The sequence below is a fragment of the Rattus norvegicus genome, chromosome 17 (genome assembly GCF_036323735.1).
Source record: "Rattus norvegicus strain BN/NHsdMcwi chromosome 17, GRCr8, whole genome shotgun sequence".
Lineage (NCBI taxonomy): Eukaryota > Metazoa > Chordata > Mammalia > Rodentia > Muridae > Rattus > Rattus norvegicus.
Genome location: NC_086035.1, coordinates 62311534 through 62335408, shown reverse-complemented (window position 1 = coordinate 62335408; position 23875 = coordinate 62311534). Strand labels below are relative to the sequence as shown.

Sequence of the window (23875 nt, the reverse complement as noted above, 5' to 3'; positions counted from 1 at the left end):
TTGCCCAGTTACCCTGTGTGTAGTGTATATATCTCCTGGGATGCCTGTAAGCTATGGTGTCTTAAGGGGACTAGACTAGATGGCAGTCTGCCCTAGCAGAATGTGCTTTCAGAAAGAGGAGTGGAATTCAGGGTTTGGGGCTTTTGGGGGAATGATGGGTTCTGAGTCTACTTGACTCCCAGTAATAGCTGTGGGATGTCGGGAGGGGGGTCCTTTGTGTGCAGTAAATCTCCTGGGATGCCTGCAGTCTGTGTTGTTTTCAGACAAGCTGACTTGATGGCAGTCTGCCTTAGCCAAAGGTGCTGGCTGGAAGGGGCTTTCCTGTATTTCTTTAAGGGAGTTATTTATTTCCTTTATAAGTCCTCTATCATCTTCATGGTGAGAGTTTAGATCTCTGAATCTTGCTTTTCAGGTATGTTGCAGTATCCAGGGCTTGCAATGCAAGTAGCACTGGTTTCTGTTGCTTATGTTCTTGAGCCTGCCTCTCACCATCAGGTTATCTCTTTGGTTAACTGTCCTTGCTGTCTCTAAATGGAGTCTATCCCTCCTGGGAGCCTGTGATCCTGGGTGTGTCAGAATTCCTGGGTGTCAAGTTATCTCTAGGTGTGTGTGGGTTGGGGGAGGCCAGAGCACAGCCTCAGCTCCCAGGTGCAGATGCACAATCCAGAAGGAAACCTCTGGCTGGGCAGGGGTTCGTACATCCCCTGAGTCCCAGAAGGGTCCCAGTTAGGCTAGGTATTGTGACAGGGTTTGGGACTTCACCTGTGATCCTGGATGTGTCAGAACTCCTGGGGGCCAAACTGCCTCTAGTTGTCAGATGAGTGGGTGGGGATCCAAAGCACAGGCTTAGCTCTCAGTGCATGTGCAAACTGTCAAGCATAGTAATTCTAGCAGTGGTCCTACTCTGAAAATAATAAATAAATAAATAAATAAATAAATAAATAAATAAATAAATAAATAAAAGCAAGTAAGAAAGAAAAGTTTCTCTTACTCCAGCAATTATCACCTTCCAATAACAATTCAGTAAGAGTTGGGACCTGGAGACCATCTACCAAATTGGTGCTGAAATTTTGGCTGGTGTTTTTGTGTGTAGGTCTTATGTGGCTACTGGGAATTCATGAGTGTGATAGTCATGTCCAGAAGAGAACATTTCCCAGCACTCTTCCCCACCCTCTGCTCTGGCCTCCCTTCTGACTCCTCTCTGTGATGAAGTCTGAGCCGTGGCTGTGCTTTTGCATATTGTTTCTGTAACTGTCCCATTTGGAGCTGAGCATCCATCTCTCATCCCCAGGAGTTTGAATCACTATGTATATGCTCACCAGCTGCTGCCTGTAAGGTTGGCACAGCCTAGATCTCATTTCAGATCCGATCATGCTGGCTCTACATGTTCTGCTGGACAGGTTGTAATTGTTTTTGACAATTTCATAAATGTACATACTTGGTTTTTATTATTGTTAAACCTCTGTTATTTCCCTCCTATCTCCTGTTAATCCCTACTCCTTCTTATAAATTTCATCCTTACATTCTCATTTTCTTGTTTTGTTTTGTGACTCACTGAGTTTAATTATAGCTGTAGGTTGGTAGCCTAGTGGACTCATCCATGGATATACAGGTGAAGACAGTGACTCCTTCTTTCCCATGACCAGTAGTTCACAAGGGAAGGGTCATTGACTGTGCCAGTCTTGTGCCTATTCATTCTTTTCGAAAGGACTAAAGAGACCAGAAGATGGCAGTAAATAGAGCTCCTTCTCTCGCTTCCTACATCCTGTCTTTCTCTTCTGTGATGGTCTCTGGACTTAGAGAGTACAACATAAATCCTTTTTAGGTATAAGACATTATCTTAAAACAAGACCCTATTCCCCTGACTCTCAATATTCTCAAAGTCCCATGCAGAAAGCCTTCTCCTAAACCTATATCCTGTAAGAAACTGTATGTTTTCCACATTTAACATTTAAGTCTTTGATCCATTTGGAGTTCGTTCTTCTGCATTGCATTAGATACAGGGCTAATTTATTCTTCTACATGTGGACAACTCATTTTCCCAGCATCATTTGTTGAAGATGCTTTCTTTTCTCCAATTTATGGTGTTTGTATCTTTGTCAATTATTAAGTGCCTCCATTATATGTACATATGTTCAACTCTCAGATTTGTTCCACATGTCTATTTTTGTGGGGGGACCATATTAGTTGTATTACTATGGCTTGGTAATTTATCTTGGGATCTGGAAAGCAAGCTCTCCAGCATTGTGATTTTTGCTCAATTGTTTTGGCTATCTGGGTTCTTTTTGGCACCATATGATTTTCATTTTCTCTTTTTGTAAAGGAGACCAGTATTGTGATGAGGACTGTGTTGAATTCTTAAATAGATTTCGGTAAAAGAGTAATTTTCACAATATTAATTCTACAAATTCATGACTATGAGATGTCTTGCCATTTCCAAGAGTCTTTTCTGTTTATCTTCAGAGTTTTAAGGACTTAATTGTAAATGTTCTACCTGGTTCGGCTTACTCTGAGACATTTCATTCTCTTTGAGGCTACTGTGAATGAGAATGTATCCAGGATCTCTTTCTTCATATGTTGTTGCTATATAGAGAAGCTATTGATTTGTGCAAGCTTATTCTGTATCCTGCACATTCCTGAATTTTTTATTATTTGTAGAAGTTATACAACCAATGGAATTGTTGTAATTCTTATGTATATAGCATCATGTCATTTTCCCGAAGGAATAGTTTGACTTCTTTCCCTAATTTAATCACAAAACTAACTGTGCTTGTGTTATTGATCCAGCCAGTGCTTTTTCTCTCTTTATCTCTTCTTGTTAACTTTTTGCTTGAAGTCTATTTTATGAGATATTAGAGTAGCAACTCCTGCTTGTATCTTGGTACTATATGAATGGAATACTGTCTTCAACATCTTACTCTACAGTAGTATCTATCTCTCAACTATGATATGTTTTATGTAGACAACAGTTAGATGGATTTTTCCCTTTCTATCAATAAAATAAAAATAAAGGTCAAAACAACCAACTAATATAATTTCACACAGCATATTTTATTCACATTCTTTTCCCTCAACCAACTCCTCCCAGATCTTACCTTCCCTAACCACCAATCTTCATCTTTTTTTCTGTTTCTTAAATACAAAAAATAAACCAAAGAAGCATGTGCCCCCATGATTTGAAGGTTTGAAAAATTTACATGTGTGCTTCCTTTATGTAATATATCCATCCTCTGTTATAAAATGATTAAATAATTAAATTTAGGAGCTGGTGTGGTGATATATGCCTGTAACCCTAGCTCTTGGGAGGCTGAGGCAAGAAGAACTAGAGTCTATTGTTGTCTGCAGCCACATAGCTAGCTTGAAGACAGCATGTGCAAGATGAAACCCTATCTTTAAAATAAATTTAAAAAACTTACTTTCTCTGATCATTTCCCCCCCAGGGTAAAGAACATTTTTAAAATGAGACAAAAGAACTTAAATGAAGAAGAAAATACAAAGTCTACTTGTCCTGAAGATTTAAATACTAATCAATCTGAAACAGAGGAGATTAATGTACTGAGACACAAGGTATGTTTTAATTGGTTTCAGAGTGAAAAATTGGTTACAAAAATTCTTTCAATTATTTTAGCCATGTGACAAAGAATTGTAAAAATGTTATAGCCAGAAGTCATTGAAATTTTATTTTTTTCTATTCACATATATGTGCTGTACATTTACTTCTGTCTTTACACTTGGCTGTGACTTAATGTCCAGACTATGGGATGGTAGCATATGGCTTTGATTCTAGCACTAAGGAAGCAAATGCAATGGGATGTTTGTGAGCTTGAGGCCAGCTTGGTCTACATGTCAAGTTCCAGCCAGTCAAAGTTGCATAGTGAGACCCTTTTAAACAAAAATAAATTAGACCTGATTATATACACTTGAACCAAACTTAAATCACAATTATCAAGCTATAGATTCCCCATTCTCTCAAATGAGTTTTCTGTATTAACCATCTTTTAGTCAACAAATATGGAAGCATAATACACTTAATACGGCAACGCAAGGATCACAGAATGAATTTTTTCAACTTACCTGAAGAAGACATAGTCTAAGGTAGAATCTTTGAAAACCAGGAAGTTGAGGAAATATGTCAAAGACAGTCCAAGCAGTAGACTGAATTTCTAATATTAAAAGTCATTTTGTATGATATGGAAAATTGTGGTCAAGTTACTGCCTTTGCAAACAAATGAACTAAAAATAAAATTAAGCTATATTAAGTATATCAGAAAACAGAAAACATGTTCTCAAATTCTTCATATTCAAAGGACATTTATTTTGCTTAGGAGAAGAAAATGAAGCTGGGCATAGTTCAGTGTCATAGTGTTTGATAGACTGTGTTATATCATGGCCTATTTTCAAAAGATAAGTGAATTCATTAATTTCTCAGTGTGTACAGGTTTACACACACATGTTATGGCATGCGTGTATGAAGGTTTGCATGTGAAAGGAGAGGATAACTTGTGGAAGTCAGTTCCTTCCTTCCCACCATGTAGGCTCTGGGGATCAATCTTCAGTTGCCGGGTTTGGAGACAAGTGCCTTCTACACCTACGCAGTTCACTTTCTCTCCTGATTATGTTTTAAGTCTTAAGTTGATTTCCTGCCAACTTCTTTATAAACAATATTAATTTCTTGATGCAGATTGATCTTGCCACAGAAAAGCTAAACCAAGTGTTATTTCACTGTGAGCAACTTAAAAACGAAAACCAGCTTCTACATCAGAAGGCTGAAGCTATGACAGCTATCCAGGAGAAACACAAAATGCTTGAAGACAGACGGGAGATGCTCAACCAGGAATTCTTATCCATTGAAACTCACATGCAAAAGAATATGATAGAGCGCAGAGAGGCAGAAACGTTAAAGCAAGAGATTGAAGAACAATCCAGGCTGCAACTAATGGAAGTTTTGGACGGAATTTCTAGGTTTTCAAAGGTTAATATAGTTATCTTTCAGTGTGCTTTTCTCACTGCAAGCTGTATTTTCAGTGTATATTTTTCGTGAAATTTTTTTCTTCCTTTATAGCAATTTGTTTTATAGACTTTTCAAAATAAATCATCTACTTCTTTAGTTATATATTAGCTTATACTATTAAGTAGACAAACCTCTTAAGAAAATGTTTTAAAGAATCACCTGACTTTTAGGATTAATTAGCAAAGTATAACTACTTGGAGAAAAATTAAATTGCACATAGAAATTATTATATTATTACATTGTTCATAAAGTTCATTATTTAGTAGAAACTTCTGCATTAATATGATTACTTTCATGGTCAAGTAGTTTCTTAGGATATACAAGACCTTAGGCTTCATCTGTAGAATATACTTTTCATTTTAACAATAATTCTTAGCTGCCAGTGGTGGTGCTCACCTTTTATCCCACCACTCAGCAGTCACAAGCATGCAGATCTCCGTGGGTTTGAGGCAAACTTGGTCTACAGAGATAGTTATAGGACAGCCTGCAACTAATTTCTCTTTCCCACAAAGGGAAAGCCTGTTTCAACACACATACAGAGAGGGGGGCAGACACACACACACACACACACACACACACACACACACACACACACACACACACACAGAGAGAGAGAGAGAGAGAGAGAGAACTGTTGTATTGAAGATAAATGTTACTTTTTAAACATTTATGATGTTTGTATTTAATCATTTTTTTTCAGAGTGTCTTACTAATACATTTATATCCCAAGTTCTGCTCCTCCAGGTGCCCCTAACAGAATCCATCCCCTAATCTCCCCTCTTGTTTTCCTCGGGGAGAGTGGGGACCTGTGGGTATCCCTTTACCCTGGCATTTCAAGTCTCTGGAAGGTTAGGTGCATCCTCTCCCACTGAGGCTAGGCAAGGCTGCCCTTTTGTAGAATGGATTTCACGGACAGACAACAGCTTTAGGAATGCCCACTGTGTTAGTTGTTGGGTGACCCATTGGAGACTGAACTGCATGTGTGATGCATATGTCCCAGGGGCCTTAGACCAGCCCATGTATGCTCTTTTGTTGATGACTCAGTCTCTGAGAGCTCCGAAGGGTCCAGGTTAGTTGAGTTTGATAGTTTTTCTGTGGAGTTCCTATCCCCTTCAGGACCCTCAATTCTTCCCCCAACTTTCCATAAGAGCCCTGGAACTTCTTTCCAATGTTTGGCTGTGGCTGTCTGCTTTTACTTCAGTCAACTGGTGGGTGGAACCTCCCAGAAGACTCCTAGGCTCCTGTCTACAAGCAGAACAGAGTATCATTAATAGTGTCAGGCATAGATGCTTGCACATGGGATGGGTCTCAATTTGGGTCATTCCCTTAGTTTTTGTTTCATCCTTTGTCCCTGCAGTTCTTTTTAGACATGGCAAATATTGAGTCGAAAGGTCTGTGGGTGGGTTGATGTCCTTATTCCTCCACTGAGAATCTTGCCTGCTACAGGATGTCACCTTTTCAAATTCCATATCCTGACTGTGTGGTAATGTAGTATAAATATATTAATGAATCTTGTTGTGGGGTTTCTTCCCACCTTAAACCATTTATGTTCCGGAATGACACACACACACAGGCTTTACATTTTAATATGCCTTAAGCTGCAGAATAGCTGAGCAACTAACTGCCTAACCTCCATGCTGTTAGAATCTACCTCCCACAGATAACTCCAAGTTGCCACTTACTAATTTCTCTGTTCCAACTTGGCAGCTGTTGTTTAAATTGAGTAGCCCCGGATCTGTGTTTTCTTAGCCCCTTTACATGGCAGCTCTGTTTCTCCCTCCTGCACTTTATTGCCCCTCCATGGCAGTCTCTCTTTTCCTCCTTCCTGTGGTTCCAAGCTTGGGACCCCAAATACTGCCTATGTCTCCTCTTCCTAGCTATTGGCTGATGGCATCTTTATTTACCAATCAGAATTAACTGGGGGCAGGTTCCCATAAGCTATGTCCAGACCCTGTTGTGCAAACAGTTTTGGGGACCTAATTAGCATTAGAATACAAGCAGCTACAGGCTAAGGTCATCCACATTGACTCATAGGAGGCTCCTCCACCCCAGGTCTCTGGTGCTTTCTAGACATTCCCCCTAACCTGATCCCCAACTTCTGCCAGCTGAAGATTTCTATTCATTCTACTGGAACTCAGGCCCTCTCTCCTGTCTCTTCCCAAGCCTGATCCTGAATCTCCCATTACACCCTCCTTCCACTTTCTCACCTGTTTACCTCCCTCCATCTGCCTCCTTGACTATTTTATTCCCCCCTTCTAAGTGAGATTCAAGCATCCTCACTTGGGCCATCCTTCTGCTTCAGCATCTTTCAGTATTTAGAGTGTAGCATGGATATCAGGATACCTATGCATGTCCTTTTGTCTCAGGGTTAACTCACTCGGGATATTTTCCAGTTCTATCTATTTGCCTGCAAATTTCATCATGTCCTTGTTTTTGATACCTGACTAGTATTCCATTGAGTCAATATATTAATTTTGTTTTAATTCTTCAGTCGATGGACATCTGGATTGTTTCTGGCTATTACTCATATAAATGCAAGTTGAGCAAGTGTCCTTGTAGTACGAATGGAGGAGCATATTTTGAGTATATTCCCAGGAGTGGTATATCTGAGTCTTCGGGAAGAAATATTTCTAATCTGAGAGAACTTCAGATTAGTTTCCAAAGTGGCTGTACAAGTTTTTATCCTACCAGAAATGCAAGATGCTTTCCAAGCATCTTTTCTGCATATGCTGTTTCTTTCTTGAGTTTTTGTGTGGTTTAGGTATTAGTGTGATGTTAGCTCTTCTTTGGAAGTTGGGTAGAGTTCTTCACAAAACCCATCTGACCCTGGGCTGTTTATGTTGGGAGACTTTTAATGACTGCTTCTATGTCCTTAAGGGTAACAGGACTGTTTAGTTTATCTGATCTCAATTTAACTTTAGCAAGTGGTGTCTGTCTAGAAAACCATCCATTTAATGTAGTTTTTTTAAGTTTTGTGGAGTCCAGGCATTTAAAGTAGGTCCTAATGATTTTTTTTAATTTCCTCAGTTTCTGTTGTTATACCTCCTTTTTCATTTCTGATTTGGGGTACCATGTCTCTGCTTTTTAATTAGCTTTGCTAAAAGTTTATCTATCTTGTGGTTTTTCTCCATGAAACATCTCTTAGTTTGTTGATTCCCTTTGTCTTTAATTGATTGATTTCAGCCCTCAGTTTGATGATTTCCTGCTGTCTACTTTGGGGTGTGCTTGCTTCTTTTTGTTCTAGAGCTTTGGGTGAGCTGTTAAGTTTCTAGTATGAGATTTCTTCAATTTTTTTCATGAAAGCATTTAGTGCTACGAACTTTTCTCTTAATATTGCTTTCATTATGTTCCATATATTTGGCTATATTATGCCTTAATTTTTATTGAATTCAAGAAAGTCTTTAATTTTCTTCCTGACTATTATCATTAAGTTGAGAGTTATACAGTTTTCTTGAGAATGTGGGCTTTCTGCTGTTCTTGCTATTTTGAGGTTGATGGTATTACAGTGTGTGTGTGTGTGTGTGTGTGTGTGTGTGTGTGTGTGTGTTTGTGTGTGTGTGATTCTCTTTGGTTGTTCTGTTAGCTGATTATTTGTGTTTCCCCGGGTGTTGTAACCCTCCTTGTGTTAGAGTTTTTCTTCTAGTATCCTCTGTAGGGCTGGATTAGTAGAAATATATTGTTCAAATTTGGTTTTGTCATGGAATATCTTGATTTCTCCATCTCTGGTGATTGAATGATTTGTTGTGTATAGCAGTCTGGGCTGACATCTGTGGTCTCTTAGTGTCTGCAGGGTATCTCTCCAGGACCTTCTGGCTTATAGAGTCTTTGTTGAGAAGTCAGGTATGATTCCGAGAAGTTTTCTTTTGTATGCTACTTGTCCTTTTCCTCTTGAAGTATTTATTATTCTTTTTTTGTTCTGTACATGTAGTGTTTTCATTATTATACAGCAGGAAGATTTTCTTTTCTGGTACAATCATATTTGGTGTTCTGTAAGCTTCTTGTTAGTTTATACCCTTCTCCTTTGGGGGAGGTGTGGGGGGTGGTTACTAAATTTCTTTTCTATGATTTAATTGAAGATGTTTTCTGGGTTTTACTTGTGGGAACCATCAACCTTAACTATTCCTATTATTCTTAGTTTTAGTCTTTTCATAGCACCCTAAATTTCTTGAATGTTTTGAGTGAAAACTTTTTAAATTTGGCTTATCTTTGCCTGGTGTATTAATTGCTTTTGTTGTATCTCCTGTGCCTCAAATTCTCTCTTCCATCTCTTGTATTCAGTTGGTGATGCTTAAGTCTATAGTTCTTGTCTTTCCTAGGTTTTCATTTTCCAGGCTTGTCTACATTTGTCTTTTTTTATTGTTTCAATTCCCACTTTAGGTCTTAAACAGTTTGATTCCCTTCATGTGTTTGATTTTCTTTCCCTGTATTTCTTTAAGGGATTTATTTGTTTCCACTTAATGGCTTTTACCTATTTGATAGAATTTTCCTATATTTCTTTAAGTGACTTAGTTAAGTCTCTATTTAAAGGCCTCGATCACCTTCATAAGATGAGATTTAAGGTCAAAATCTTTCTCTTCAGGTATGTTAGGATATCCAGGGCTTGATGTATCTCAGTAGGAGAGCTGGGTTCTGAAGATGCCATATTGCACTACCGTCTGTTGATCGTGTTCTTGTACACACCTTTAGCCATCTTGGCTGTCTCTGGTGTTGGCTCTCCTTGTGTCTGTGGGAGTAGCAAGCCTCTGGGACTGGATTTTCCAGATTGCAGCGGGCCTCCCCAAAGGCAGGCAGACCTATGGGCTGGGGAGTGCAGTGCAGATCCATGACTGCAGGTAGAGGTTTGGAAGTGAAGGAAGATGGAATCCTGAAAGGGGGAGATAAATATTTCAAGTCTGTCAACTTTTTTAAACATTTAAAATGATCTGTGTCACCCATTCAATTAAGGATAAAATTATATGATAATTATTGAGTATACTGGTCTTTTAAAACTTTAAACTTTTTATTTGATGTGTATGGGTGTTTTGCCAGTATATATGACTGTGTGCCACCTGGGTGTCTTGTATCTTGGGAAGCCAGAAGAGGAAGAAATAAGATCCTTTTGAACTGGAGTTGAGCCATCATGCACGTGCTGAGAATTGAACTTGGATTTTTTGCAATGGCAGCAAGCACTGCCAGGTGCCGAGCCAGTGCTCCTGCCCTGGATGCACTGCTGTCTTTTTCTTTTAATTACATGTTATTTGGAAGTCAGGAGACAAGAAGATAGAATTGGTTAGGTCCTTCTACAGTGTTGATCTCAATGTTCAAACCCAGGCCATTAGGCTAGGCATCAGATGCTTTTACCCATTTTACCAGCCTACGTTTTAATATGTAGCTCGTGATTCTTTTTTAGACCCAATCTCAAGCTCATGAAAAAGCAGAGCAGGAGAAAGAAAATTCTTTTGCTTTGAAATTATCAGACATGGAATGCAGAGTCAAAGACCTGGAATCCAAACTCTGTAGAGCCCAAGTTCAGGAAGATTCTGTCAGATTCAAGCTAGAGGTATACCAGCAATGCTATCTTGACCAGCTAAAGGTTACAACAGCACTGACTAAACAAATCAAGTAAGTCAAACTGAGTCCCAGAAAATAAGGTACTGATAAATTTGATGGTAACCCAAATATTTGGTGAAAAATCTTCATGAAATCAGTAGGAAGTAAATGTCAAGTCGACATAATTTTGCAAAATAGCTACAGGAAAATAACTTCCATTAAAAAAATCTTGGGTACAGGTAACATTTCTTTTGTTACAGTGTTGCTTTCTTCTCTAAATATTTCCTTACAATAAACCTGACTTGTTACGACTTCAGCTAAGTATATGTGTAGCATTCTCATTAATAACAGTTCTCTTTATATAATTTTTCCTGTCAATATTCACTTAAGTAGGCCCATTGACAGGTTCAAGTATGTGAGAGGCAAATTCAAATAAACCTTGGTAGTTCAAACACCTCTCCTCTGCTACTGGGTGAATTAACTCTGACTGTGACCTTCAGAGTTATCTTGAAGTAATCTGGAGTTAAACTGCCTTTGTCAGCTTTTTACTTAGCCTAAATCCCTATAGGTGGAATGGTAAAGCGTGAAGCAAGTTCTTTTATGGAATATTCCATTTACTCTTATGACCATTTAAAAAAGAAAAGTCTTTTAAAATCTATTTAAAAACAAAAAGTATATATATATATATATATATACACATACATACATAAAGTATGTATGTATGTGTATATATATGTATATGTATACACACATACATACATACATACATGAAGTATTTGTCTTTTTTAGTGCTTCCAAGAATCAAGAGCAGGTGGAGGAAGATAGTACTAGTACAAGGCTCACTTCAGAGGAAGAACTTATTACACATCCATATACCAGGGGAGTGTACATTCCAGAGAAAACTGGTGTTTCACATCATCGTCACTCCGTTGAATTCAATGGAACGTTTACTCCTAGTTTGGGGACATCAAGTCACCAGCAGAGAGTGAAAGCTCGTCAGCCTAAGTTGCCAAGGTTGGTCCCAGTTTCTATTGTCTCCAGTGTCTCTTGTTTCTGACAGACCTATTTTCAGGTCTAGTTTTGAATTACGTGATTTGTTCACATAAGGATTAAAGCAATCTCTGTTACTAAGGAGGGGAATCTTTTTTAGCCCCCCTCTTTCTGTGGTGGTTTTACCTTTTATTTTTACTTATTTTGTTTCCCCATCCTTTTTATATTAGGTCTTTGAGATTTTTTTCAGTTTTTGATCATATTAAGCCCTTCCCCTCCCCACTCCATCCATATCCATCCCCACTTTTCTATCCACCCAACTTAGTGTTCTCTAAGAAAATTCCATCAAGTCCAATTCTGATGTCCATACACATGCATATAATGACACATGACCACATCCTCATGACCCTCTCCAACTTTCCCATCCTTCTCAGCCTATACACTCCCACCTTCATGACTTTCTCCATAATCCACTAAGTCCAGCTAATGTTGCTCATGTGTGCATGGGTGTTGAGCCCCATACAATTATTAAACACTCCCAGAGTTTCTTAAGTTCTCTGTCAATCAGTTTGTACATCTCATTTTGGGGGGACACAGTTTTTCCATGTATTCCTGGCCATGCTAGAACTCACTCTGTAGGTGAGGCTGGCCTGAAACTCAGAGATCCACCTGCCTCTGCCTCTCCAATGCTGAGATTAAAGAGGTACACCACCTGTCACTGCCTGGTGGCAGTTCTGGGAGTTCTTATTTTTCTACATACTTTTTAAATTGGTTCAGATGCATGTATAAAATATATCATAATCATATCCAGCCATCACTTCCCACTGCCTCAGCAGCCCACATCACATCTCCCTCCCAACTTAATGTCCTCCTTTTAGAATTATATATTTATTTATGTTAAAGTTTTTTTTAATTTGGTTTGGTTTCTTAAAAATGTACTGTGGTTCTGATCCATCCCTTAAGTTTAGAATTCAACAGTGAAAATAATCAAACATTATTATAAATGATGTTTTAATTTAAAGTTTTGTGGTTAATACTTTCTCATGACTCCTATAAACTTATCACTAGAAAAATGTTAACTTCTATTAAAGTTATTTTTTCTAATGCCTTAAATAAGAATATGACCTGCATTTTGATTTCCCTTTTGGTGTTTTATCTCAGATTTCTGTTTTCATTACGACTTTGACCCAGGATTATTTTGATGTGTATTATCAAGTTTAGAAATAGTAGAATGATTTTCAGAGATACTGCTGTTAAGTTTAGCCATTTCTGTTTTGATTGCTTTGTAATGATGGATCACATACTTCATGGTCTTAGTCATTTTTCAAGTAATCTTAGAGTAGAGGATATTGTATGGCTCTAGGTTTTTTGGGGGGGAGGGAGACTGCTTTTCTTACTGCTTTTCTGTCCACTTGTTCTATCAGTATTTAGAAATACTGAAATTTCATCTGATAAAAGAATTCATGTTTCTCTTTCTTTTGAAGTTGCATTTGGGACATCTGCATTTTAGCATTGCATCCTTTATTAACAGACTATTTTATTGCTACAAACGGATCTTGTTATAGCTAAAAACAGGTTTTTCTCAGAAGTGTACTTGGGCCTGAATCACGGTCAGGTGACCAAGTGCAGCTCTTGGGCTGGAGATTTGGATAAAGCACTCACACACATCATAACCACCACCACACACACACACACACACACACACACACACACACACACACACAGTGAATGATGTGTTTACATGTTCTATAGAGTTCTGTATTTCACCCTGTCCACTTACATATATTTAGCATGTGTTTCCTATGGTGAGTATCCTGATTTTTTAAAAAAGATTTATTTATGTATATGTATGTGCCTTTATGAGTGTATGAACACACATGTGAGTTCTCTCAGAAGCCATAAAACAGTATTGAATCTGTTGATCTGGAGTTGCGGGTATTTATGAGCTGCCTGATGTGTTTGCTGGAACTTACAATCCCTTCTTCATGATTGAACAGTGAGCACTCTTAATAGTGAGCCTTTCCTCCATTCACCCTATTTGGATCTTGATTTTCTATAGGCTGGCCAAATCACTTCTTATACAGAAGTTGTTGTATATTATATACATTTAAAATATTAAATATTTACTTATTTAACTTTTTTGTACATAAGTATTTTCCTTAAATTTATGTGCATAGTGTGCATGCCTGATGCCCAAAGAAGTCAGAAGAGGGCATCAGGTCCCTTGGAAATAAAATTTCAGATGGCTGCAACCATGTGAGTTCTGGGAACCAAACCCAAGTCCTTTGTAAGAACAGAAAATGTACACAACCACTGAGTCATCTCACCAGACTCTGTATATGACTCCAAACCAGTATATGATTTTTAAATAAGCTTAATATTTTTCTATGGAGTAAAAAGTCCTTAGTATTATTTATCTCTCCTCTCTTCCTCTCCCTCTGTTGCCTTTCTTCTACCTTCCTAGTTAAATTCACCCATCCATTTTTACCATTTCTTCATTCAGAGCAGCAGAGTCCTAAGCATGTCTGTACACACACACACACACACACACACACACACACACACACACACACACACACACAGAGTTTGAATGTAGTAATGCCAAGTGGCATACTATCTACCAAAGAACTATAGAATATTTGGTTGTCAGTCAGGGGAATCAAAGACATCCTTATAAAGAATTTACCCTGTAATTGTTTCCCATGGTTACTCCCCAGAAATAGAAGGTAAGAAGACATTAAACTCTTAAGATATAGGACACCATGCTAAAATGGATCTGAAAGCCCCCTCTTCAACGAGTAGCTCTCATAGCACTGGACTGTGTTCTGCAAGCTGCCAAAGGAGAGAAGCAAGTAATAGTCCTACCCAGTTATAAAACCTCTAAACCACAATGATCAGGTCACAAAGATAACCTCAATGCTACATTGGTGACACTTACATCTTATGGGGTAACCAATAGCTGTTTAATTGCACTTAAAACCCCACTCAGTAGGAGGCAATTCATACCTGGTAATGAAAATGCAGCCAACTAACCACAGTTGGTGAGGTTATGGACACTAGAAATGAACCTATTACTGCTGTTATTCCATATCAGTATACTTACCAACTACAGTTTAAAGACTAATCATTGTCAGAGAAAAGTATAGCTCTCACTTCTCCCCAGAAAAATCCTTCTGCAGCAAATAGAGACCATTATAGAAATCCATCCACACTGATTGAAATATAGGGGATGACTAAAGGGGTGGGTGATGCCCAAACCAAATTAATACATCTACAACACAAACCCTATACTTAAAGGTCAGGGAGAAGCTCAGAAGATGGGCAGAAAATCTAGAAGTACCAGAGGCCCGTGTCTCCCATGATATAGTGTTTTATATATAATAGGGAACCTGAATCCAAGAAACCTCAAAACTATTGTTGCCTAAGTACAAGCTGCACAATGACAGCACCAGTGTCAGTGTGGATGGGTGAACTCTCAAGGCCCTGTGTCTGGATGAAAAGCTACAAGCAATGCTATGAGAGGGAGAAAATGCCCTGAATGTGTATTCAGCTCAAAGTAGTCAGACTTAGACAGCTGAGCATATGAGCAGCTGTAAATGCATTAGGGCCGCCACAGATCACAATAGGAATGAGAGAGAAGGAGGTCATGAGTTAGTGACGTGGGGAGGGGATGGGAAGAATTGGAAAGGAGAATGGGGCGTGGTTATGACGTGAATGCAGTACTTTAGTGCACAATTCTAAAAGCAGATTTCAAAATTAAAACATTTTTATGTGCAACATCCTTTTGCATTTTGCATCTCAGATTGTATGTGTTTAAGTACTTAGAGGAAGCTGGAGCTATATGCTCTTGCTCTTTTGGTTTGTTTAGAGTATCAAAAGGTTCCACCTAGCAATCTTTCCCTACTTTCAAGGCATGACCTTTCTTCTTGTGCTACCCATTGGCCTTCGATTTGTGGCTTTGTTCACCTTGTGCAATGGGAGAAGCTACATTCCCTGTCAGCTTGTGAGCACCAGGCATTTCCCTACACCTTATCAGGAGTCCACCTCAACATCTGGTCATTTCTTGAGTGCCTATATTATCAGTGCACGTTCAAGGTGTTCCTGAAGATGTGTAGAGGTTGCCCTTGCACTAGTGCCTCACCCACACTCTTTCGTCTAATCCATCCAGATAGGCCTTGGCTGGGTTTTGTATTTTCTTTCGCCTTGGCTTGCAACAGATGCCAACAAAGCCTCACCACACACTGTGGAGTGACTGCCTTTCAACCTCTGTTCAAGCCCTTCCTCATCATGCTTCCTTCTCAGTACACTATGTCTTCATCCTGAGCCCAACAGATCTGATAATGTAACTACATGTCATCCTAGCATTTATTTGAAGTTACATTGTCTATGTTTCTTGTATCTCCCTGACCCCTTAGACTTAAGCTGACCCAGAACAGAAATATCTTTATTTTTATACTAAAAGTTTACCATAATGTATTCTACTTTGTAGTTACTCAGTACACATGTACTAAGCATTTGAATGTGCATCAAAATGTTCATTGTTTTAATATACTGAAATAACTCTTGTATGTTTTCTGGTTATTACACAACAGATTCTTGTAACCCACTGGTGGTTTGCCATACAACTGATGTGCATAAAAGACTTGTAAACCTAAGGAGCATATCGCCTGGAACTACTTACATATAAAAGAAAGGTAAAGGGAGTTGTTAGAGGGAGAAGATAAGAAACCTCACCTAAAGATTTAAGGAGCATAACAAGAAGAACTCTGGCACTTGAGGTAAGATATCTTGGTTTTAAAGAAACATTTTGTGTGTTTCCATTATGCTACAGATGTGTAGACTGAAGAGTTAGTTTTCGAGTTTTGTAGGGAAGGGAACTTCTGAGTCCTGCAAATTGAGATTATACAAATAATACAAACTAACCATAAATATTTTCATAAACTAATGTGTATTCTGCAAAGTCATATCTCATTTTTGTATTTAAAATTTTTTGTAGCATCATTATGCTTCAATGAACATCCCCGATGAAGTACTTCTAGATGCCTAATCCTTTACTAAGTTCTTCAGTACGGAATGGTTTAAAGTAAAAATCTTTTGTGTTTCTTACTTCTGGGCTCATTCTCCTGTTCCCACACATACTAGGCAAGCACTTTATCATTGTGTTGTGTATCTAGTTCTCTTTTATTTTATTATTTTTTCTTTCATAGGATCTTTTGCTAGTTCATTGATGATTTTACACATGAGGACAAAGTGTTTTGGTTATATTCACCCCTACTCTATTCCTCCCAGATCTACCTCTACTGATGATCAGTCTTTTAAAGAATAATCTATAAAATTTAATTTATGCTGTCCATATACATTTGTATGTAGCTATCTACTAAAGTATGTGTGGTCATCTTATTCATGGCCATACCCTTAAAACCCTGATTATTCTCCCTAGCAGCTAACCCTCAACACTGGACAGCACCTCAGCCAGGAATGAATCTTGTATTATTTCTAGACTTTTAAATACGTGACAAATTTTTTAGATTTTTTTAAATTTTCATTTCATTCTATAAAATTCTGATTCATGTATATAATGAACCTTAGTCATATTCAATTCACATTCTCTGGTCCAACTCCCTCCCCAAACCCAGAATTGTATCAATCTTGCAAATTCATGTTTTGTTTATGTAATATTGTCCTTGTCAGTCCAGTAGGTGCTACACATATGTGTATTAGAGTGGGGTCATCCACTTTGGCATGATAGTCATTAACTAGATCAATAGGAAACATAAATCACGTTTAGTGTTTTAAAAATAGTAACTGTAATTTTTGAAATTACTATTTTTCTGACTTAGTCTCAAAAGTCATGGATTATGAGATTTTGTGTGTGTGTGTGTGTGTGTGTGTGTGTGTGTGTTGCCTTCTGTTGTACACATAATCAAGCAAGACAGTTTTCTACTGAAAACCATCTCTAACAATGTTTTTTCACTTAACATATATGAAATAAAAGGTAAAATGGAAAATTATAACTAAATAGCTTGTTTAATATTTCTCATATATACAAAATTTATTAATGTTAAAAGCCTATAGAACTATCCACTATACATAGGTATTAGTTGTTGTCTTCCTAAGGGTTCTTAAAATGTTTTATAGATATATAATGTTTATAATAGTTGCCTGAAAGCATTAGAAACAGAAGCAGAACAGTAGGGATTATATTTCTTATAAAGCCTTTTATTTTAGTAATGTGCAGTATATGTCAGACAAATAATATCTGAAGGTAAAATTTTATATAGTAAATATATTTGTAAATTTATATGATCTTGTGAGGATATGCTATTTCTAGTGAATTTATAAAGTCGATTTGAAAGTAAATCTTACTTTTTTTCCTTTAACTTTGAAAACTAATCTATTCAAATTTCTATGGCATTTGTCAGATTTAATTTAATTTAATTTAATGATATTTTTTCATTATCTTCCATAGATCAGGGAAACAGTGGAATCGTAAAACTTTAAATATGTAATTTATAGAATTATTAATAAAATTTATGAATATAGACCCTATTTTAAAGTTAGGAAAAATAACTTCCTGTCCTCAACTGCACTGAGGAGCTGATAATGTGCTCTAGCCTCTCCACCTGCCCACTTCCCAGAGATAGTGTGCTCTTCCAGAAGTTCTGATACAACCAGTCTCACAGGTAAGAATCCCCTGCCCTAATACCTGGCTTAACTGGGACACCCCCCCAATCTACCCCGTCACCCACCCCAAACCCTGGGCTCAGAGGATGCAGGACCTCTCAAGCTGCTGGAGACACACTTTCTTTCAGGTCCAAAACTGCACATGGAAGAACGGTGTGTGTTCCAGCCCTCCTACCTGTACCCACACACAGCTTGACCCAAGGAGGTCCATTATTATCAGGCTCACAGAAGAGACAGACTCCAGTCAGAGACACGAAGGCCAGTTAACACCACAGATAACCAGTTGGCAAGAGGCAAGTGCAAGAACATAAGCAATAGAAACCAGTGCCACTTGGCACTATCAGTTCTCCACCACAGCAAACCCTGGATACCCCCAAAATACCTGAAAAACAACATTCAAGCCTAAAATTCCAACCCGTAAAGATGATAGAGAACCTTAAAGAGGACATAAATAACTTCCTTCTAGAAATACAAAACACAGGAAACCAAGTAGAAGTCCTTAAAGAGGAACCACATAAATCCCTTAAAGAAGTGCAGGAAAACACAATCAAACAGGTGAGGGAATTTAACAAAACCATCCAGCATCTAAAGAGGGAACTAGAAACAGTAAAGATATCATAAAGGGAGACAATCATGGAGATGGAAAACCTAGGAAAGAGATTAGGAATTACAGATGCCAGTGTCACCAACAGAACACAAGAGATAGAAGAGAGACTCTCAGACATAGAAGATATTGACACAACAGTCAAAGAAAATAGAAGGTTCAAAAATCTTTTAACCCAAAATATCCAGAAAATTCAGGACATAATGACAAAATGGCAGCCAATAGATTGGGAAAAGATCTTTACCAACCCTATATCTGATAGATAGCTAACATACAATATACACAAAGAACTCAAGAAGATAAAGTCCAATTAATTAACCCTATTAAATTGGGGCACAGAGCTTTACAAAAATTCTAAACTGAGAATTCCTGAATGGCATAGAAGCATTCAAAAAATGTTCAATATCCTTCATCATCACAGAAACCAAATAAAAAAGACTCCAAGAATTCCACCTTATACCAGTCAGATGGCTAAGATTAAAAACTTGGGTGACAACAGATACCGGTGTGGAAGTGGAGAAATAGGAACACTCCTCCATTGCTGGTGGAATTGCAAACTGGTACAACCACTCTAGAAATGTCTGGAGGTTCCTCAGACAATTGGGCATATTTCTACCTGAGGACCCAGCTAAACCACTACTGGGCATATACCCAAAAGATGCTCCAACATATAACAAGCACATATGTTCCATTATGTTCTTAGCAGCGTTATTTATAATAGCCAGCAGCTGGAAAGAACCCACATGTTATACAGTGGAAGAATAGAACATTACTAAGCTATTAAAAATGACAACTAAATAAAATTTGATTTGCCAGCAAATAGAAAATATCATCCTGAATGAGATAACTCAGACCCAAAAGGACATGATATATACTCACTAATAAGTGGATATTAGTCTAAAAACTCAAAATACCAATGATACAATTCATAGACCATATGAAACTTAACAAGAAAAAAGGCCAAAGCATGGATGTTTTAATTCTACTTAGAAGGGTGAACAAAATAATCATGAGAGGTGGAGGGAGGGACCTGGAAGGAAGAGTAGATGGGAAGGTAAAAGGCTGGGCAGGATCAGGTATAGGAAGAGAAAGGTGGGAAGTTCAGAGGGCCAGGAGAAGGCATAGAATTATTTAGGAGTAGATCATGGGGAACAGGGAGAACTACTAGAAAGTCCCAAACACCAAGGAATTGAAAGGCTCCCAGGAACCAATGGGGATAACATTAGTAGAAATACTCAACAGAAGGGAGTTAGAATCTGAAGAAACCACCTCCAGTAGATAGACATGGCCCCCAATTGAGGGATGGGACCACCCTCAAGCTTTTTACCACTCAAATTTTCCCAGAATTGTTCTTGTCTATAGTAAACAATCCCCTTCAGCTCCTTCAGTCCTTCCTCTAATTCTTCCATATCGATCCCTAACTTCAATTCAGTGTTTGTAAGTATTTTCATTTATCTCAATCAGTTGCTAGCAGATGCTCTCCAAAGACAGCCATGCCAGGCTCCTGTATGCAAGCACAATACAGCATTAGTAATAGCGTCAGGATTTGGTTGTGTGCATGGTTAGATCCCAAGTTGTGCTAGTCACTGGCCTTTCTTTCAGTCCCAGCTCTATTTTGTCCCTACTTTTCCTTTAGACAGGAACAAATCTAGGTTAATATTTTTGAAAATTGGTAGGTGTCCCCCTACCTAAGTTGGGGGCCATGTCTATCTACTGGAGGTGGTCTCTTCCAGTTCCACCTCTGCACTGCGGATGATTTTGGTTAATGTCATCCCCGTTGAGTCCTGGTAGTCTTTCATAATCCAGGTCTCTGAGACTTTATAGATGTTTTCCTGAACTTTAACCCCCACTGCTGCATATTTCTATTCATTTTCCTGGCCTTCTGCGTGTCCCTTCTGTCTCTCCCCATACCCGATCCTGTCCTTCCTTTTCACCCCCCCCTTCCCTGTCTCACCCAGTTTCCTCCATCCCTCTGCCTCCCATGATTATTTTGTTCCACTTCTATGTGGGTTTCAGGTATCCACACTTGGACTTTCCTTCTTGTTTTTGCTTCCTAGGGTCTGTGAATTGTATCATGGGTATTCTGAACCTTCTGGCTAATATGTGAGTACATGCTTTGCATGTCCTTTTGGGTATGGGTTACCTCACTCAGGATGATATTTTCTACTTCCACTGGCCTGCAAAATTCATGATGTCCTCGTTCTAATATCTGAATGGTTTATGAATAGAAAAAAGAAAGTGTGCTGGAAATATGACCATATCTGCAATAAATACAAATTAGATCAAAGATGCATTAACATCCTTCCTATAGTCATACCAAAGGGTGGCATTTTAGATGAGGTCTAACAAAACTTTAGGCCTTGCCTTAACACTGAATTCATCCATGTGTGTCACTTACAATGCATTAGTGTTTTGACTCTATTTTCAATTTCTTTCTAGCAATTTTTCTATCTGTAAAGAAAGTGAATATGAACCTGTATTTCTTATTGCATTGGACTTTTCTCCATAATATTCAGCACCTACCATGTCTATTTCCTTAAATGAAATTAATTCTTGCCATTGAACAACCTTAAAAGGATTATTACATATATGCTTTACTAATTTTTATTTTTCAAAATTTTATTTCATTTATACATATGATTATTTGGTCTTCATCTTTGACTACATAACACGTGTCTGCCTGGTACCTGTAGAGACAAAATGAGGGCATTGGATCATCTGGAACTGGAGTTTTAGATGACTGTGAGCGGCCATGAGAGGTCTGGCAATTGAGCCAGGTCCACCCGAGGAAGAGTCATTGCTCTTAACAACTGAGGTTTCTCTCCAATCCATGTCTTGCAGATTTTAAATTCAGGGATTTTTTTTACATTATAGTTAAATTTTCAGATGTGCATATTTTTGTATATCAGAGCCACGTAGCTCTTTGTTTTATTTTGAAAAATTTAGAATATATGATAATGAACACTTAGATCACCATATGTGGTGCTATGAAGAGAGAGATGAGGGAAAGGGAAGAGGCTCTAATTGAAGAAGGAAGAAGGGACAGAGGAGGGTAATACATAGGGAGAGGGAGGCAGGAGAGATACACAAAATAAGAGATGCTTGAAACAGTCATAGGAAATATTGTTTTATATTATTACTTAAAATAGATATATTACGTATGTTTGTGTATGGAGTTTATATTGAGTTATGATACATGTGATAATAATGATTCTGTGAAAAACATCACTGTGCTGTTGATCAGAGGAGGGACCCAAGAGGCTCCCCAAACAATTTACGCTATTACCATTGTCCTTGGTTGTTTACCAGAGCATGAAGGAAAGATCCTATTGTGAAGACACTACTGCTTTCGACACAGGACTTGGAGGACTCAAACTGAAATTGATCTGGAAGTCTTCTCCTTGAAGATGAACCTCCTGGTATTGAAAGGAGGTAATAAGTAAGCTGCCAAGGGAAAAAGTAATCCATGGTCCTACCCAGCTATAAATTCTATGAACCTCAATAGGAACCAGCCTTGCAAGACAACCCAGGGGTGCAATGCTGTTATTTTTATCTTGAGGGTGGCCAATAGTTGTCTAGTTGTACTCTGGGCCCACTACTAGAAGGAAGTTCATGTAGAACACTGCAAAACTAGCCAACTACGACTGCTTGGACAGTCATAGACTGGAAAGTAGAGCCTGTTATTGCCCATTTGGTACATCAGTATAATATCTACCTACATTCTACATACTTGTCTTTAAATCCATAGGTGTTTGTAGCTCTCAGCCCTCATCGAAGGAGAATCTTTTTGTAGCAGATGGAGACTATTGTTGAAGTTTACAATTCACCGAACTGTAGAGAATAAATGACTGGGGTATGTAATCCCAACTTGTACAATTCTAACACAAACCCTATACCTAAGGCTCAGGGAATACCATGAAAGAGGGAATGAAAAATACTAAGAGCTAGTTGACTAGGAAGTTTGCTGGGAGACAGTGTCTTCTAGTCATGGCACAAATGCTGCATTTATGAAGAAATATCAACACTGGTTTGAGTCTTCAGATATATGCAGCATCATGTGTTTTAACTACAAAGTATTGAGATAGGTGTGCTGGTTACTTTGTGTTGCTGAACATATCTTCATGACTGAAATGATCTGTGCTTTGTGTTTCCAGAGGGAAAGTCCATCATGGTGAAGGAGGCATGGCAGCAGTATTTAACCTTGGGTGGAAAGAAGAGAGAGCAAGCAATCTGGAAGTGAGACAAGGCTATAAACTATCAAAGACTATATTCACTGTTGTCCTTTACAAGGATCTGTGTGCCAAAGACACCAAACTGCCCGAACAGCATCTTCACCTGGGAGCCACGTGTTCAAATACCTGAGCCTCTGTGGACAATTATTACAGCATCACTGAAGGAGACAACATAGGAACTAGAGAAACACTTGTTACTAGACAGCACATGGCACTATAAATTTGCTACTCTTGTTCTGTATCTCAAACAAAGATTCCACACTTCTGGATCCATCACATGACAATGTCTGACTCCGTGGTTACTATTCCTCTCTATGTGCTTAAAACTTCAGTGTCCAGTGGAAGCAAGCAGAGAATGCTGAGTCTTTGTGACATTATGCCCACCAGTGACAAGAATGCAGCTTCTACAAATGCTTCTATAGATGTTCCAAGTTTTTGCTTAGGCTCTTACCTTTGTAGTAAGATAATAAAGCAACACAAAACAAGTCAAGCACAAAAGAAAATGCTTTAAAGTTATACAATGTAATTTAATTTATTTTATTTGTTTATATGGCAAATGTTATCCCCCTTCCAGGGTTCCCCTCCACAAACCCCCTAATGCATCCTGCCCTCCCATCTGTTTCTTTGAGGGTGCTCTCCCACCACCACCCACCCTCTCCTACCTTATTTCCTTGGCATTCTCTTATAATGGGGTATCAAGCCTTCACAGTACCAAGGGCCTCTCCTCCCATTGATGCCAGATAAGGGCTTTGTCTGCTACATATGCAGATGAGGAAGCTATATCAGGCTCCTGTCAGCAAATACTTATTGGCATCAACAATGCTC

At 38.4% G+C, this 23875-nt stretch overlaps 1 protein-coding gene across 14 annotated transcripts in view; it reads left to right on the top strand.

Annotated features, from left to right (window-relative positions):
- Positions 1–23553, top strand: part of LOC103690071 (interaptin-like) — a 280846-nt gene extending 257293 nt beyond the window's left edge. For 13 of the 14 annotated variants that reach the window (XM_063277012.1, XM_063277026.1, XM_063277025.1 and 10 more), the window contains 10 exons: positions 3441–3567; positions 4682–4972; positions 10401–10612; positions 11330–11554; positions 16123–16308; positions 18088–18213; positions 18343–20921; positions 22128–22250; positions 22567–22671; positions 22973–23553. In XM_063277012.1, the coding sequence (XP_063133082.1) occupies positions 3441–3567; positions 4682–4972; positions 10401–10612; positions 11330–11554; positions 16123–16132 (865 nt within the window). In that variant the 3' untranslated portion in view covers positions 16133–16308; positions 18088–18213; positions 18343–20921; ... (1 more) ...; positions 22567–22671; positions 22973–23553. Of the gene's footprint in view, positions 1–3440; positions 3568–4681; positions 4973–10400; positions 10613–11329; positions 11555–16122; positions 16309–18087; positions 18214–18342; positions 20922–22127; positions 22258–22566; positions 22672–22972 lie in introns of all 14 variants that reach the window. The other variant, XM_063277011.1, reaches the window with a different exon arrangement.
- Positions 23554–23875: the final 322 nt, after the last annotated feature.